Below are 18,940 nucleotides of genomic sequence, written 5' to 3'. Positions count from 1 at the left end.
TTGTACATGTTATGAATCTGAACTCCTGCGATAAAATTACCTGGCTAGCCTCGATAAAGAAAGAACTCTATCGGCTGGGACTCCCCGAATTATGGGAATCGCCCGAGCAAGGCTGTCTTGGGGTCTCCCGCAAACGCCTTGTGGGTATATATAGGGAGCAACGTTATGCCTCCCTGGTCTCTGCATCTAATAAAGGGTCCTTGACTGATCGATTTTTGACTTTCAAGGACCATTACCAGTTTGAGGGATTTATGGATATTATTTTTCCCATCTTATCCAGAAAATTGTTCATACAATGGAGGCTAGGGACTCTCCCAATCAAAATTTTTACCCACAACTGGACAATAAAGAATGATAAAATCTGTCCAGGCTGCTGCAATCATGATGAGGAAGAAACCCACATTGTGTTCTTTTGCCCAGCTTACAATAGACCAAGAAGATACTGGCTAGTCCCGCTATGCAGAAATCTGGGCATTAGGAGTCATCTGCAGGTGTACAGAATACTGAAAACGAACACTGATCCGCACATAGTCTTTGCAGTTGCAAAATTTTTAACGGCTATGTGGCATATAAGGTCCAATATAAATAAGAACTGTGCTGTTTAACGAATTCCACTGTTCCGATGTCCGTAACATTTGTATATTGATTTTACTGGTTTTATTATGCTTGTATTTTTAGTGATTGTTTTAAATGTATTGTGTGATTCTATCTTTTATGGCCTAATCGGCCGAAATAAAGAAAATTTGGATTGGATTGGATTAAAAGAGGGGAACCTTTTCAGGCGTTAAAGACACCCTTGAATGAAGGATGCTGTGGCAGTCTAAAATCTGTCCTCAGAAACTTCCTAGTAACAATGATGCATATATATGGGCCATTTATAGGTAGCCCTGCATTCTCTCAAGAGGTACAGTTGAAATGCTTAATGCTATATGCTAATTGCGCGATTCGCATGGGAATTTCAATCTAATCCTAAAGCTGCTATTCAACATTTCACGTCAGGATCCGCAGGTCAGGTAGTGCGATAACTGAAGACACACCACGCCTTTTTGAACATATGGGAAGTTAGACACCCGAATGCTATGCCCTACTCGGTCTATGCACAGTGCGTGCGCTGAAGGTACTAAGCATGTTACTGCCAGACCAGCAGCTACCTGTGAAGGCTGACAACGAGAGGCATACTAGCCAGAGTCCTTGCAAATGAAGTTTGAAAAGATCTAGTCAGGACCAAAAATAGCCGCAGACACCCAAAAATGAGGCTCACATCTGCAGAGTAGGGGTGGGCGGAATTTGCGTAATCGCGTTACGCAAATCTCCGCGAAACGGTAAAAAATCTCCGCGAACACGCAGAAATTCCGCGAACACGCGAAATTGCTTGTTCGCAATGCTTTTTTCCTGTTCACAATCGCTGTTTGCGTGCTCGGGGAGAAATATCTCGCGAACACGCATTTTGGGAACGCAAACAATCAAAAATTTCGCGAAGTCGCGGAAAGCGGAATTTTGGGCAATTTCGCGTTCTCCGCATAACGCGAAATTACCCAAATTCCGCAAATTCCGCGAACGGAATTTGCCGCCCAGGCCTACTGCAGAGCGCTACTTTATTCAAAATATTACATGTATGATGGGACCCATTTTGGCACACATCTGGATTATGTTTCCATCAATTGGCTTTGGAGTGAGCATTCATGTGTTCATTGCTCACTCCCATCACAGCTGTATGATCTTGGGTAAAAAAAAGTCCCCATTGTGTGTGCAAGTACATCCACTGGCCATCAGAAGCACCAGCTTTCTCTGAGGGCACTGCCTGTGTGTGGGCATTCCCACCGGTCAGCATTTCCTCTGAGTGATTACAACTGAAGGGGCTCTCCCAGCGTGAGGGATCGAACACATTTAAAGTGACCCTGGGAACCATTTTCCATGTTATTCAGACACACAATGGCGTCCACAACTACTTCAGTGTGGGAGATTGGGGACCCAAAAGAACACGACTCTTGCACTTTACAGACCTTCAGCCCCATTTTCAGCCTCATCCATCGAAATCCACTGAATACACGAACGTCGGCCCATTCACTCCTGCTTCCTTATTTGTGTAAAGCAAGTTTACGAGTCCCTGCCTCTGAAGCATCTGGGGACGCTGCTCAGTGTATGCAAATAGAGGGCATTGAAGGGCGGAAGCAATAGCCAGGTTGGCTCAGACGGTTTCAGAGCACTGCATTGAGCGCCTTCTAGGCACTATAGTGGCAGGGAACGGCGGTGAAAGCAGCTCAGCCTGTAATCTCTCAATACCGAGGCCCAGAGTGACGGGCAGAGTGCAGCAGCGGGAGGAACGCGCGTTACCCACTCCAGCCCCCTTGAGCATGGCCATCCCGCCGTGGGGCTGTGTGCCAAGGCGCTGCCTGAGGGGGAAACGAGAAGAACACCTCCGGCTCCCTCTCAGCGCAGGAGGGCACCAAGGATGCCATGGGCGCTGGGGCATCGACGGACCTGCCCCTCTCACTACTGCTGGGGCGGTCCTTTACGAGTGCCCCTCTTGCTCAACCCACACAGGCCCTGGGTGCTCGAGAACACTCAAGGGATGGTCTAACGTTTCACATACCCCACAAGATTATTTAAAATGAGAACATAAGATCGCTGATGCCAAATGCCATGCAAGGATGGTGAGGGGTTTGGAGAACCGACTTCCAAAGAGCTCACACGTCCAGCCTGTGAACGGGTGCGAAGGATACACGCCCCTTTCAACAAGTGGATACAGCAGCACACCTGCGGGCTGGACTCGGGGCAAATACTGTGTTCAGCGTGCGTTACCTTCGGTTCGAAACAATGCCAGCGGGGTGTGCAAGGCGCTGTGTGCCTTGTCCTGGCGAGGGAAGGCGTTGACTTCAAGCCCTTTGTGCAGGCACACGAGCCCCTTCCTGGCTGTGGTCCGGTGGGGGCCAGTGCCCCCTCCTCACGCTGCCCTCCGTGCAAAGCTTGTTCTCAGCAGCAGGGCCCATCCCCAGGGACAGAGGGCAGCCGAATACAGGGGCATAGGCAGCGGCACAACCCCAAGGCCTGGCTCAAGCTTCCTTTCGGGGCAGAGAATATGGACACCCCCAATTGAGTGACGGGGGGAAACGAAACCGCAAGAAAAGGGAAGACCTCTTCAAGTACTTACACCTGATGTAAAAAAAAGAAAGAATTCCTTTTGGTATTAAATTGTTTTCTTTCCTACAAAAAAAATATCATTTTAGGAATACACCCGCTATTCTGAATTAGGAGTTCAGTCAGAGAGACTAATGATTTATCGCTTCATCCAAGATGTTTTAAAAGTGAAATGTTTTAATTTTTAAAGTGTGCAGTACAAAGACAAGTGGAAATAGCATTTGAAATTACAATACAGTGCCACAGGAATGCTTCGTAAATGAAAGGCGCGCGGCATCCTTTCACATGGACAGAGCATAAAGCAATACTGAACACAAACTCCTAAATATACCTTGGGCATAAGAGGCACACGTCATAAAATGTCTGCACAAGTCTATGTTCTGCTGAATACAACACCCTGTGAGAACGAAAACAGCGGTTTGTGATCTCATATAAACGATTATTGGCAAATAACGAGCAGGATATGGCTGCGCGAACTGAAACCTTTCCTCTCAAATATGTAGTTAATAATATAATATGTGCTATTATATTAGGATGCAGCACACGTACACATTCAGCCAAACTTGTGGTAGATTGCACCAGTAAAGAACATCGCACATGGACTATCCAAGCTAAACCCGGATCTCCAGATGTGGGTGGAATCCAGGCAGCAGCAGCTGCAGGGGGCGGAGTCAACCAAGTACAAATGCATCACAGGTAAGACCTCCTGGGAAGGTCTGTAAGAGACCTGTTGATATAAGCTTATATTATCCGTAACATTGCTGCGGCCTGGATAAAATATATGTTTACTTACAAGGTCAAGTTTAAAAGAACAATTACGTGTATGTTCACGTGAAGTTTGCTAGTGCAAAGAAAATTATACTTTTCTTTTCTTTTTGAGAGCACAAATATCTGTGACCAGGCTGCGATTTGGGAGAGCCAATGCGCATGCGCCTCAGTGCCATCCGTGCAATTGTCAGACTCGCCATACAATCACACCCCGTGTTGCTGCTCTGTCTCCCAGCTTAGCAAAGGCACATTCTGTCGCAGCAGGGCCTATCCCTCAGCCTGCAGCAGGGCCTGTCCCTCAGCCGGCAGCAGGGCCTGTCCCTCAGCCTGCAGCAGGGTCTATCCCTCAGCCTGCAGCAGGGCCTGACCCTCAGCCTGCAGCAGGGCCTGTCCCTCAGCCGGCAGCAGGGCCTGTCCCTCAGCCTGCAGCAGGGTCTATCCCCCAGCCTGCAGCAGGGCCTATCCCTCAGCCTGCAGCAGGGCCTGTCCCTCAGCCGGCAGCAGGGCCTGTCCCTCAGCCGGCAGCAGGGCCTATCCCTCAGCCTACAGCAGGGTCTATCCCCCAGCCTGCAGCAGGGCCTATCCCCCAGCCTGCAGCAGGGCCTATCCCCCAGCCTGCAGAAGGGCCTATCCCTCAGCCAACAGCAGGGCCTATCCCTCAGCCTACAGCAGCGCCTATCCCCCAGCCTGCAGCAGGGCCTATCCCTCAGCCTACAGCAGGGCCTATCCCTCAGCCTACAGCAGGGCCTATCCCCCGGCCTGCAGCAGGGCCTATCCCCCAGCCTGCCGCAGGGCCTATCCCTCAGCCTGCAGCAGGGCCTATCTATCCCTCAGCCTTCAGCAGGGCCTATCCCTCAGCCTACAGCAGGGTCTATCCCTCAGCCTGCAGCAGGGCCTATCCCCCAGCCTTCAGCAGAGCCTATCCTTCAGCCTACAGCAGGGCCTATCCCTCAGCCTGCAGCAGGGTCTATCCCTCAGCCTGCAGCAGGGCCTATCCCTCAGCCTGCAGCAGGGCCTATCCCCCAGCCTACAGCAGGGCCTATCCCCCAGCCTGCAGCAGGGTCTATCCCTCAGCCTGCAGCAGGGCCTATCCCTCAGCCTGCAGCAGGGCCTATCCCCCAGCCTACAGCAGGGCCTATCCCCCAGCCTGCAGCAGGGCCTATCCCTCAGCCTACAGCAGGGCCTATCCCTCAGCCTGCAGCAGGGCCTATCCCTCAGCCTACAGCAGGGTCTATCCCCCAGCCTGCAGCAGGACCTATCCCTCAGCCTGCAGCAGGGCCTATCCCTCAGCCAACAGCAGGGCCTATCCCTCAGCCAACCGCCGGGCCTATCCCCCAGCCTGCAGCAGGGCCTATCACCCAGCCTACAGCAGGGCCTATCCCTCAGCCTGCAGCAGGGCCTATCCCCCAGCCTGCAGCAGGGCCTATCCCCCAGCCTGCAGCAGGGCCTATCCCTCAGCCTACAGCAGGGCCTATCCCCCAGCCTGCAGCAGGGCCTATCCCTCAGCCTGCAGCAGGGCCTATCCCCCAGCCTGCAGCAGGGCCTATCCCTCAGCCTGCAGCAGGGCCTATCCCTCACCCTACAGCAGGGCCTATCCCCCAGCCTACAGCAGGGCCTATCCCCCAGCCTGCAGCAGGGCCTATCCCCCAGCCTGCAGCAGGGCCTATCCCCCAGCCTGCAGCAGGGCCTATCCCTCAGCCTGCAGCAGGGCCTATCCCCCAGCCTGCAGCAGGGCCTATCCCTCAGCCTGCAGCAGGGCCTATCCCTCAGCCTGCAGCAGGACCTATCTATCCCTCAGCCTGCAGCAGGGCCTATCTATCCCTCAGCCTGCAGCAGGGCCTATCCCTCACCCTACAGCAGGGCCTATCCCCCAGCCTACAGCGGGGCCTATCCCCCAGCCTACAGCAGGGTCTATCCCTCAGCCTGCAGCAGGGTCTATCCCTCAGCCTGCAGCAGGGCCTATCCCTCAGCCTGCAGCAGGGCCTATCCCTCAGCCTGCAGCAGGACCTATCCCCCAGCCTGCAGCAGGGCCTATCCCCCAGCCTGCAGCAGGGCCTATCCCTCAGCCTGCAGCAGGGCCTATCCCTCAGCCTGCAGCAGGGCCTATCCCTCAGCCTGCAGCAGGGCCTATCCCTCAGCCTGCAGCAGGGCCTATCCCTCAGCCTACAGCAGGGCCTATCCCCCAGCCTACAGCAGGGCCTATCCCCCAGCCTGCAGCAGGGCCTATCCCTCAGCCTGCAGCAGGGCCTATCCCTCAGCCTACAGCAGGGCCTATCCCTCAGCCTGCAGCAGGGCCTATCCCTCAGCCTGCAGCAGGGTCTATCCCTCAGCCTGCAGCAGGGTCTATCCCTCAGCCTACAGCAGGGCCTATCCCTCAGCCTGCAGCAGGGCCTATCCCCCAGCCTGCAGCAGGGCCTATCCCTCAGCCTACAGCAGGGTCTATCCCTCAGCCTGCAGCAGGGTCTATCCCTCAGCCTGCAGCAGGGCCTATCCCTCAGCCTGCAGCAGGGCCTATCCCCCAGCCTACAGCAGGGCCTATCCCCCAGCCTGCAGCAGGGCCTATCCCTCAGCCTGCAGCAGGGCCTATCCCTCAGCCTACAGCAGGGTCTATCCCTCAGCCTGCAGCAGGGTCTATCCCTCAGCCTGCAGCAGGGCCTATCCCTCAGCCTGCAGCAGGGCCTATCCCCCAGCCTGCAGCAGGGCCTATCCCCCAGCCTGCAGCAGGGCCTATCCCTCAGCCTGCAGCAGGGCCTATCCCTCAGCCTACAGCAGGGCCTATCCCTCAGCCTGCAGCAGGGCCTATCCCTCAGCCTGCAGCAGGGCCTATCCCTCAGCCTACAGCAGGGCCTATCCCTCAGCCTACAGCAGGGCCTATCCCTCAGCCTACAGCAGGGCCTATCCCCCAGCCTGCAGCAGGGCCTATCCCTCAGCCTGCAGCAGAGCCTATCCCCCAGCCTGCAGCAGGGCCTATCCCCCAGCCTACAGCGGGGCCTATCCCTCAGCCTGCAGCAGGGCCTATCCCCCCAGCCTACAGCAGGGCCTATCCCTCAGCCTGCAGCAGGGCCTATCCCCCAGCTTGCAGCAGGGCCTATCCCTCAGCCTACAGCAGGGCCTATCCCTCAGCCTGCAGCAGGGCCTATCCCCCAGCCTGCAGCAGGGCCTATCCCCCAGCCTACAGCAGGGCCTATCCCTCAGCCTGCAGCAGGGCCTATCCCCCCAGCCTACAGCAGGGCCTATCCCTCAGCCTGCAGCAGGGCCTATCCCTCAGCCTGCAGCAGGGCCTATCCCTCAGCCTGCAGCAGGGCCTATCCCTCAGCCTACAGCAGGGCCTATCCCTCAGCCTACAGCAGGGCCTATCCCTCAGCCTACAGCAGAGCCTATCCCCCAGCCTGCAGCAGGGCCTATCCCTCAGCCTGCAGCAGAGCCTATCCCCCAGCCTGCAACAGGGCCTATCCCCCAGCCTACAGCAGGGCCTATCCCTCAGCCTACAGCAGGGCCTATCCCTCAGCCTACAGCAGGGCCTATCCCTCAGCCTACAGCAGGGCCTATCCCTCAGCCTGCAGCAGGGCCTATCCCCCAGCAGGGTCTATCCCACAGCCTACAGCAGGGCCTATCCCTCAGCCTACAGCAGGGCCTATCCCCCAGCCTACAGCAGGGCCTATCCCCCAGCCTACAGCAGGGCCTATCCCTCAGCCTGCAGCAGGGCCTATCCCCCAGCCTGCAGCAGGGCCTATCCCTCAGCCTGCAGCAGGGCCTATCCCTCAGCCTGCAGTAGGGCCTATCCCTCAGCCTACAGCAGGGCCTATCCCCCGGCCTGCAGCAGGGCCTATCCCCCAGCCTACAGCAGGGCCTATCCCCCAGCCTGCAGCAGGGCCTATCCCCCAGCCTGCAGCAGGGCCTATCCCTCAGCCTGCAGCAGGGCCTATCCCCCAGCCTGCAGCAGGGCCTATCCCCCGGCCTGCAGCAGGGCCTATCCCCCGGCCTGCAGCAGGGCCTATCCCCCGGCCTTCAACAGGGCCTATCCCTCAGCCTGCAGCAGGGCCTATCCCTCAGCCTGCAGCAGAGCCTATCCCTCAGCCTGCAGCAGAGCCTATCCCTCAGCCTGCAGCAGAGCCTATCCCTCAGCCTGCAGCAGGGCCTATCCCCCAGCCTTCAGCAGGGCCTATCCCCCAGCCTTCAGCAGAGCCTATCCTTCAGCCTACAGCAGGGCCTATCCCCCAGCCTACAGCAGGGCCTATCCCCCAGCCTGCAGCAGGACCTATCCCCCAGCCTGCAGCAGGGCCTATCCCTCAGCCTGCAGCAGGGTCTATCCCTCAGCCTGCAGCAGGGCCTATCCCTCAGCCTGCAGCAGGGCCTATCTCTCAGCCTACAGCAGGGCCTATCTCTCAGCCTACAGCAGGGCCTATCCCCCAGCCTACAGCAGGGCCTATCCCCCAGCCTACAGCAGGGCCTATCCCCCAGCCTACAGCAGGGCCTATCCCCCAGCCTGCAGCAGAGCCTATCCCTCAACCTGCAGCAGGGCCTATCCCCCAGCCTGCCACAGGGCCTATCCCCCAGCCTGCCGCAGGGCCTATCCCCCAGCCTGCCGCAGGGCCTATCCCTCAGCCTACAGCAGGGCCTATCCCTCAGCCTACAGCAGGGCCTATCCCTCAGCCTACAGCAGGGCCTATCCCCCAGCCTACAGCAGGGTCTATCCCCCAGCCTACAGCAGGGCCTATCCCCCAGCCTACAGCAGGGCCTATCCCCCAGCCTACAGCAGGGCCTATCCCCCGGCCTTCAGCTGGGCCTATCCCCCAGCCTGCAGCAGGGCCTATCCCTCAGCCTGCAGCAGGGCCTATCCCCCAGCCTGCAGCAGGACCTATCCCTCAGCCTACAACAGGGCCTATCCCTCAGCCTACAGCAGGGCCTATCCCTCTGCCTACAGCAGGGCCTATCCCCCGGCCTGCAGCAGGGCCTATCCCCCAGCCTGCAGCAGGGCCTATCCCTCAGCCTACAGCAGGGCCTATCTATCCCTCAGCCTTCAGCAGGGCCTATCCCTCAGCCTACAGCATGGCCTATCCCTCAGCCTAACTTTCCAATCAAGTTCAGGGCCTTTGAGAAAACCGGTCTGTGGTCCTGCTATTCAACCTTTTCTTATTCGTGATCGCCCATTAGCTCATTTCTATCTGGCCAAGTCCTGCTTGGGGGGTTCCTCTCTGTCAGTAGAAGCAGCAGACAGCGTCTAAAATCATAGTCTCCTCTTTGGCAGTCAGATTCATTCGGACAGGTGTGTGTTTTGGATTTATTTATTAAGGCCATTGTATTCAGGTATTATGTTATCTGATAGGCTTCATTCTTCAAAATCACTGTCCTCTTTGTTGCTACATGGTATCCAATTACAGAAGTGTGTTTAATATGCGAAGTGTGTTTAAGGCTGCAGTACCACTGCCTGTCTACAGGGGCAGAGCTGTTAAAAAAAATAAACAAACTTGGTGAAACACAAGTCCCCACAAGGCAATTTTTGAAAAAGTTGCAAAAATTGGTATAGATGTTTCTCAAGTCATTAGAAGACTTTACCTTGTGGGGACTTGGGCTCAGGTCCCCATAGTGCAATTAAAGTCCCCACTGCGTGAGTGTGTTATCATACTCAAGTTCCCACAAAGATAGACAGACACACACACACACATGTCCCTCTTCCTCTCCCTCTTCCTCTTCTCTCCCTCCCTCCACCCCCCCAAGATTTAGTGTGGATGAAGACTTCTGCCATCTTGAAAATGCCAAAAAGTGGGTAGGGTTCACCATGGGAAAATTTAGTCCATTGGTTAGGGTGTCCTGGCTATTCCCATGCAGCAGCTAATGCCAGACATAAACTAGACACCTACTTTATAACACTTCTGTATCTGTACCCAGGACAAAGAAGTGCAGTAGCACACACTGTGGTGGGTATGTTATGTGGCTGATGGAGGCTGTGCCTCAGATTGACTCTTGTGTATGAAGTCTGTGGTGTGGATAGACCTAGGTAAACAGAGAAGTGGACAGGCCCACAGTGGCTTGCTGCTTTGGCTAGCAGAGGCTGTTGCTAGTGAGTCTTATGCATACAGGGCAGAAAAGAGTCTGTGGTGGGTGGGTGCTTTGGTCACAGGATGATTTACCCACGGTGGCTTTCGTGTATCGAGGCTGTATCAAACAGAGGCTGCGGTAGGTAGGCACTGGGTCGGTAGTTTGTGGCAGTAAAGTCAGATTGATGACGAAAGCTGTGGCTAGAGGGTGCTGTGGCTCTTGTTTATGGAGGCTGTGGCGGGCAGGTGTTTAGGTGGATGATAGCTGATACCATAGTGTGCGGTTATTGTTGTTGGTGGAGGTTGTAGCTGACAGTGGGTGTTGTGTGTGGAGGCGGATGCAGGTCAGTGGCGAAGGCTGTTGTGAGTGAGTACTGTGACTGACAGCTTTTATTTATACAAGCAGCAGCAGGCGGCGTCTTAGGTGGGCAGGGCAGTAAAAGAGGCTGCAGTGGGTGGGTGCTGTGCTTATTGAAGGCTGGGTCTCATCGTGTCTCTTGTGTATGGAGACTGTGGTGGGCAGAGGTTCAGGTGGGCAGAACAGAGGCCTCTGCGCGTGGGAGCTACATGGCTTTATAGATTAGAGTATACAGTGGTTTTTCTCTCTTTTTCTCTGTGTCTCTGATTTAAAATAAATACACATGCAATCCAATTGCTGCCCCTTACTTGTGTGTCATTTAATGAAGCCATTGTCCTGTTTTTTCTCTCTCTGTAGGACGCTTGCACATTACCTACCAGCCGTTGAGCTCCACTAACATGACATAGTGATGGTATTGGTCGCTGGCCTGGACAAACGCCTGGCCACCTTCTTGACTGGCTTGCTAGAGTGCATGGGGTTTGCTGGTGTGTTCTTCGGATGGGCATCGCTGGTCTTTGTGCTCAAGCAAGAGAAATATTTTGCTAATCTCTGCACCACTGACAACTCAACCAACTCCAACTCTACGGGAGAAACAGGTGAGTTGGTTAAATGGCTGCCATTGGTTAATTGTCGTATCAAGGGTTCCCAGGTCCTGCGGTGTTGGGGTCACTGAACACACTCCACTCCAACTTGCAGTGGCAGAACCCTCCCTTTGGGCCAACACCAGGATTGTTTTTATCTTTCCATTTTACACTTCCTTGCATCTGATACCTTGACGTGTTATGCCACGGGTAGGGAGACGATGCAGAGGGATTTGTTGCAGTGTTTTCTTGAGGTCCCAAATGTTGACCCAGGAGAGGGTTGTGCCATACCAGAAGTTTAGGATACTCAAACTATGAAAGTGCTTTCATGGATAGCTTGAAGCTTTGGCATGGATTTGATGATTGCCGTCCACTGTTTGACAGCAAGAAAGGGCTGGAGCTCACCATACGTTATTAGTGTGTGAGTTCAGGAGATCACCCTACATATACAGCAGCTGGCCAAGAGGTGATGCCTTAGAGGGAAGATGTTCCACATCTGAATAGTAACCGCGTGGTACCATGTGCTCTGATATTTGTATGACTTTTCATACCAGGCTTCTCCAACGAGTAGCTTGTGAGTTTGTGGTAGTTCTCCACATACCTGTAAGCAGCTCTCCTGTGTGCAGCCCGTGAACTAAATTAGAAGCTTTTGCTTGTTCGAAGTAATATATCCATAAACAAATTAAAATGCTTGTGTTCAAGACGAAAATGTGTGTATTGTCAGAATTACTAAAACGATGTCAGGAAAAATGGTTGAAATTCAAAAATATATTTAAAGTGATTTAAATGGTGTTGGGGAGACTATTACTAATATGATTAGCTTGATGCTAGGAGCATTACCGTTATGGTTGTTATGTTTTACCCATGTAGAGGCATTCCACATTGACAAAGCAGTTTGTTTTATTGCTCTTGGCCGTCTTGCGTGGTGCACTGAGGTGATCGCTGCTAGTAATCATGAATATGGGGGCTACTAATGTGTTCTTGTCTGATATGTTTGCTATTACATCTCTAATCATATTAGCAGCTCGGGAGGATTTTCACTGAACATAAGTAGCTCTTATTAAAGAAAAGGTTGGTGACCCGTGTTTTATCCAAACTTCAGGTCTCTGAACTACTCCTTTCTGCTGCAGGGATCTAGGGAAGATTTAGTGACTGTTATGATGGCATCTTAATGCCCATGGACTAGAAAATGATTAAAAGATCAGGTGGTCATCCAGCGCCGTAGTCAAGTCGGTTTGAAATATTTTCCAATGTCGACCCTGTGGCTCTCGTACGAGGTCCAGAAAGGTGTGTTGAAGTTTGTTGCAGTTATGGTTCTTGTGACCATGAGTGTCAGATCTTTGAGTTTCACTCAGAGGCCCAGCTGGTGCAACTGGAGCTATGCATCTCCATGACAGGTGGTCCTAGTGAATGATGCATGCCATTTAGCTGTGCTGTGTTTCCATATACCCTCTGACTTTAACTGCCTGGTCTACATAGTGGGTGACGCTCACCAAATCTTTGCTCTATTGTGCGAATTTCTGACTCTGCCAAACATATCTGGATTTTGTGATGACTTTACAAGCATGAGGATGGCAGTGTCTCCTTAGTGGCCTCTGAAGTGTTCCCTACAACTAGCCCTCAGGAGATGCCACAGGACATTGGCCCATTCACAAAGAGAGACAAAGGGCAGTGAAGAGACGTTTGCACCACCAACTGTGGTATCGCCTGGCATGTGTCTGGGCATCTGCTAGGACATTATCGGAAGACTCCTGAGAAGGTATCCGAACATTTCTTGGCACGGATAGCATGAGATTGAGTGTTTTCTGGCATGGTGTCAGGAGGCCTCCAGATATAGTATCTGGAGGTCTTCTGGCATGGCAAACATGATTTCTGCATGTTATCTGAAGGCTCTCAGATACAGTATCTGAAGTCTACTGGCATGACGGACATGAGATGGGTTTTCTTCGTGACATGGTATCTGGAGGCCTCCAGATATAATATCTGGATATCTTCTGGCATCGTGAGCACAGGATGTGTGTGACTTTTGACATGGTGTTTGGAGGTCTCCAGATACAGTTTCTGGATGTCTTCTGGCATGGCAAAACAAGATCTGGATGTCTTCCGACATGGTATCTTGAGACCTCTTGATACAGGATCTGCAGGAGAAAATGAGATCTGGATGTTTTCTGGCATGGTATCTGGACACTTCCTCGGAGGGCAAGCATGAGATCGGATGTATTCGGGCATGGTATGTGAAAGCCACTAGATACAGTATCTGAATATCTTCTGGCATGGTGAGCACAAGATATGTGTGCCTTCTGACATGGTGTTTGGAGGTCTCCAGATACAGTTTCTGAATGTCTTCTGGCATGGTAAAACAAGATCTGGACGTCTTCTGACATGGTATCTTCAGGCCTCTTGATACAGGATCAGCTGGAGAAATTGAGATCGGATGTCTTCTGGCATTGTATCTGGATGCCTTCTGACAAGGGAACATGACATTGGGTGTCTTTTGGTATGATATCGAGAGGTGTCTAGATACAGTACCTGGATGTCCCTTGGCATGGCGAACATGAGATCGGTAGTCTTATGACATGGTATCTGGAGGCCTCTAGGTACGGGATCTGGATGTCTCCTGGTATGGGGAACACAATATCTGGATGCCTTCTGGCATGGTATGTGGATGTCTCCTGGGAGGGCATGAGATCGGCTGTGTTCTGGCCTGGTTCCCGGAGGTCTCCAGATAAAGTTTATGGATGCCTTCTGGTATGGCAAACACAAGATCTGGATGGACACATTTTTAGGAAAAATGTGGTTCAGCACGGAAAAAAATCCAAAATACGATAAATCGTGTAGTATTTTTTATATATATGCAGTTTTTTTTTTTAAAGTTGAGACTTCCTCTCAGGTTAGTAACAAGAGGTAACAGCCAACACGTGTTTCGCCCCTGTACACGGCCATCCGGCCTGGGGCTTCCTCAGGGCGTTTTTAATTAAAAAAAGTACAGCGAATCGTCCCGAATGTTCCATTTCACATAACTTACTTCTCGTAAATAAAGGGCGGAATGCCCGGGGGCGGTCTATGGCAGTCGTCGCCAGTGGGATGGGGGTCCCCCACTGTCAAGGACAAATACTGCACTCACATCTTACTCAATGACACGGCCAGTAAGGGATTGGGACCTGTTTTTCCTCCTTTTGCCCTGAAGACAAGATCTGGATGTCTCCTGGCATGGTATCTGGATGCCTCCTGGTACAGGATTTGCAGGAGAGAATGCGATCTGGATGGTTTCTGGCATGGTATCTGGACGCCTCCTGGGAGGGTGAGCACAAGATCTGGGTGTCTTCTGGCATGGCAATCCCAAGATCTGGGTGTCAACTGGGATGATATCTCGAGGTCACCATATACCAGAGGTCTTCAAACTTTTTGATGCCTAGCCCCCCTTGTCAAACGATTTTAGGCATAAGGACCCCCTTCTAATGAAAATGTCTAGATGAAAATTTCTAGAACCAAGTACTCATAGACAACTATTGACAACCATAAACGCCCCCAATTTCCACAGCAAATAATTTTTACGGTGGGGAAATAAAAAAGTATTTAGCAAACCAAAGGTCAGGGAGCGTGGGGGTGTATTCTAAGGTGTAGCTAAAAACAAAGGGCCTTATTAATGAGGAATTGGAGTAGGGCAGCGCCGCAAGTCTTCTTGCTGCGCTGCCCTGCGCCGATGTGAAAGGGCAGGAACATACAGTACTTATGAAATACGGTGCATTCCTGTCCTTTTCCTTTGCGTTGGTGCATAAGTTGCTGCCTAGCACCAACATAGACAGGATTGTTTTTGTACAGGAAGGGGCACCTTTCTTCAACAACAATCCCAAAAGGTGTTTTCCTCTTTCGATGTGAGCTACAGAATGCAGCACACATGGAATAAGGAAAAAACGTGTGGAACTGAAAACATTTCTCCCCGTTACACCTCCGCTGGGGAGGCATCTGTTTTTGGAGCTGCCCCAGGTTTACGTGATTTTGCACATATGGGGCAGCATCAAAATTCATGGGTGTTGCCTGGGAACCCCTCGCAAAGCCCATAGAGAACACCTCCTTGACGCAGAGTGAGACAACACAGTGGCTTGCGCTGCTATGTCTTACTCCATGTCTATGAGGCCGTGCAAAGCCATGCAGGGTGACTTTGCGCCGCCTCGTAGGTATAGTTGAGATGCTTGCGCCGCCGGAGCATTAAAAAAATGATGCTCTGGTGATGAAAGCCTCTAATAAATAAGCCCCAAAATATTCTCTGTTTTTTAGGTTTTTCATTAACAGGTATATACATATAAAATAATGGGCATTGTAAATGAAAAATACATTTTAAAAATTGTCACTCAGTGGGAAATGCACTGTAGGACATCACAGTGTAAGATAGTGCTGCAAAACATGCAAATAGTTTTTCAATAAAATGGTGCTTCCAAAATGTAGATTTTAGTAATACCAGAGAGTATGTAATGCAATTTTCTTTTTTACACAACTGTCGCTTCAACACACCTTTGGGGTACTGAGAGCTCTGTAAATGCAGTTAAAATTAAAAGCACACACTTCACAGCTCAGTTATTAACCATTTGCACTACCACTAAAAAAACAAATCTTTGTCATCACAAAGCTTGGAGTGATTTGATCCAATAAAGCGAGAATCGGCCCCCAAGTACCCTTTACATTTGCAGATTAACTTATAGGCACATTTGCATTTCACTCAGCCAAGCCCACACCCTGCACAAAAACTTTACACAACACAAGAGACTCAATTGAGGGAACTTCAGCTGATAAAGATCTAAATTAGCCTTCCCAGGACTGCTGTCTTCATTTAAAATGAAAGCAAACCTTTTGGATTGCAGGCACAATTGAGGATGGGGAATGTGCGACCCTCTTCCCTGGCCTCTGCGGCCCCCCGGGGGTTGAGCCCCACAGATTGAAGACCTCTGCCATATACAGTATTTGGTTGTCTCTTGGCATGGGGAACATGAGATTGGATGTCTTCTAGTGTGGTATGTGGAGGCCTCTTGATACTATAGTATCTGGATGTATGTCAGCATGGCATGCACAAGCTCTTGGTGTCTTCTGTCATGGTACCTGGAGGCCTCCAGATGTCTGCTGTCATAGCGAAGACAAGATCTGTGCGTCTTTGGGCATGATATCGGGAAGCTTCCAGGTACAGTATCTGGATATTTTCTGGCATGGTGTGCACAAGATCTGTGTGTCTTCTGGCATGTTGCCTGGAGGCAATCGGATACAGTATCTGGTTGTCTCCTGGCATGGAGAACACAAGATTGGGTGACTTCTGTCAGGGAATCTGGAGATCTCCTAATGCAGTATCTGGATGCCTCCTGGCCTGGTATCTGGAGTCCTCCAGATATAGTCGTTGGATGTCTCCTGAATCTGTCAGGGGATCTGGAGAGTTTGGCTGTTTAGTGACATGGCAAGCACAGGATCTGGATGTCTTCTGGCATGATATCTGAAGGCTTCCTGGGAGGGCAAGCATGAGATCGGACATCTTGAGGCATGGTATCTGGAGTCTCCAGATACGGTATCTGGATGACTCCTGGCATGGCAAGAACAAGATCTGGATGTCATCTGACATGATATCTGGATGACTCCTGACATGCCGAATCACTGGTTATCACTTTAAGATTATCTCTGAATTACACTTCATCTAGATTGTTGATCTATCGTTCCCCAGGATACTTGGCCTCTTTTTTGAAAGAAGTGGTAGAAACTTTGGTGGCTCACACCTTTAAAAAATCCAATTTCATAATTTTAGGGGACTTCCTTTAACATATTCAATATGTATTTAATTATTTGACACAACCCTCTACTCTGCTTATGCTCGCATTACAAGTGGCCCTTAATTCCTGGTGGGATGGGTAATACAAAATACCAGCTCATAGAGAATCTGTGTTACAGCACCTGATATTCTACAGATGCGGAACTAAGGACATATCATCCAGGGCCCCCCAAGAGGACTTTGGGCCTGATCTAGATCTCTCCAAACGGGTTACTACGTTACAACGGTGACAGATATCCTGTACACCGGAATATAAATCCTATTATTTCCAATGTGATTTATATTTCGGTGGACGGGATAGCCATCACTGTTGTGATGGACTAACCCATCCTCCAAGATCTAAACGAGACTCTTTGTCACCAGTAAAAGCAACAATGATTCAAGATTTCATCTGGAGATAAGTGTACAAGCATAGAATTTCATGGCCCATTGCGTAGGGGACCCATAGGGGATCAACTGGTGACCCCCTGGTAATACTGGGTGTGGTATTGTACTGCTCGATTTTCCCGGCCCTATTGTGTTGACGGGTGATTAGTGTGACTTCAGTCTCTTACTATCCAAGTCTAAGGGTTAGAGTAGTGAATGGAGCCTATTTACTAGGCACTTCGACATGATCCTGTGTTCTTCCCCATAGATCAGGGCTTGCACACATATCCTAGGGGATAGATTCGTTAGTATTAGGGATAACCTGTCCTGTAGTGAGGGTATTTCATGGAGCCGTGCTGAATTCAGGCCTGGTAGGCCTCAAACGGGAGAGACTCCATCTTTCTTTCTGCTCCGGCAGCTTGAGATGCTTCTAGGTTAAGGGTGATGTTTTAGTTATGAGGTGTTATTCGCTTGGAGAGAACCGGTTCAGGCCAGCCCTTATCGAAGGATTGTATTTTTCTTCATGCCGAAGACACTACATCAGGCCGGCCGGCTGGGAACGTGTCCTTGGTACGGGGAGGTACAAGAATTTGGTGGGCGGCAGGTTACGGGCCGGAATTTTCCATGAGGAAATGCACCTCTATATTAGTGAAAGTCTGAGGCAGATACGGGGCACTTACTTCAGTCCGTAGGCGGCATCTAGCCGTTAGCAGTAAAGCTACTACTTATTCCAGGGAAGACAGATGACAAACTTGAAGGCGGAGAAAAACCGAGAGACAGATACTCTTCTAGCAGAATAGCCAGAGAGGAGAGAGTAGCCGATGAGGAAGAGGTCCCAGTGACTCGGAGAAGGGAGAAGGGAACAGATCCGTGGCTGCGGAGGTGTGACTTCCAGGCGAGCCGAGGCACAGACGAGAAGGGAACCTAGATGACCATTGAATGCAGGCTACACACGACTAAGGTGATGTCGACCCCTTTCTTATTAGAGTGTACAACCTAATCTTTCACTTTTCTTTGCAGGTTATGTGTTACATAGTAATGTTATGTGATTGCGTATGTAATGAGTAATAAAGTACCCAGTTTGTAGTGAATCAACATGTGCTGCGTGTTCTTGTATAAGAGGGTAGCCTATTCTTCTAGTCAGCTGTGACTTGACATGAACAGATGTTAACCCTGATCAGGTAAGTGGTAACTGAATAAGGGAGAGAGGAGCCCCTCGAACCAGAGAACAGGTTGTGCTCAAACTGGCAGTTCTTGTGTGATCTGATAAATAGTAAAACTGATTCCCTTGTTGTATGTTATGGTAATCATAGGATGAACTTGTGCTGAGGTTGCCGTCTGGGTAGGAAGTCCTGGGTCCGCCTGGGACCGCGAGGCTGAGGCTGCCGTCTGGGTAGGAAGTCCTGGGTCCGTCTGGGACCGCGAGCCTGAGGCTGCCGTCTGGGTAGGAAGTCCTGGGTCCGTCTGGGACCGCGAGGCTGAGGCTGCCGTCTGGGTAGGAAGTCCTGGGTCCGTCTGGGACCGCGAGGCTGAGGCTGCCGTCTGGGTAGGAAGTCCTGGGTCCGTCTGGGACCGCAAGGCTGAGGCTGCCGTCTGGGTAGGAAGTCCTGGGTCCGTCTGGGACCGCGAGGCTGAGGCTGCCGTCTGGGTAGGAAGCCCTGGGTCCGTCTGGGACCGCGAGGCTGAGGCTGCCGTTTGGGTAGGAAGTCCTGGGTCCGTCTGGGACCGCGAGGCTGAGGCTGCCATCTGGGTAGGAAGTCCTGGGTCCGTCTGGGATCGCGAGGCCGCCACTTGTATTATAAGAGGTCTAGATATATATATATATATATAATTCACTGAAAAAACCATAGGTTTCACACATGTTATAGTTAGCGGAAATTTTACT

At 51.6% G+C, this 18,940-nt stretch overlaps 1 protein-coding gene across 3 annotated transcripts in view; it reads left to right on the top strand.

Annotated features, from left to right (window-relative positions):
• The window catches only part of LOC146839398 (equilibrative nucleobase transporter 1-like), a 470,932-nt gene that overhangs the window by 58,610 nt on the left and 393,382 nt on the right, over positions 1-18,940 (top strand). For all 3 annotated transcript variants that reach the window (XM_085651434.1, XM_085651432.1, XM_085651433.1), the window contains exon 2: positions 10,660-10,898. In XM_085651434.1, coding sequence (XP_085507560.1) covers positions 10,712-10,898 — 187 coding nt within the window. In that variant the 5' untranslated portion in view covers positions 10,660-10,711. The remainder of the gene's footprint in view (positions 1-10,659; positions 10,899-18,940) is intronic.

Source organism: Triturus cristatus, chromosome 4_1 (genome assembly GCF_964204655.1).
Source record: "Triturus cristatus chromosome 4_1, aTriCri1.1, whole genome shotgun sequence".
In the NCBI taxonomy this organism is placed as follows: Eukaryota; Metazoa; Chordata; class Amphibia; order Caudata; family Salamandridae; genus Triturus; species Triturus cristatus.
Note: the sequence above shows the minus strand (reverse complement) of the source record. Positions and strands in the feature narration are given on the sequence as shown.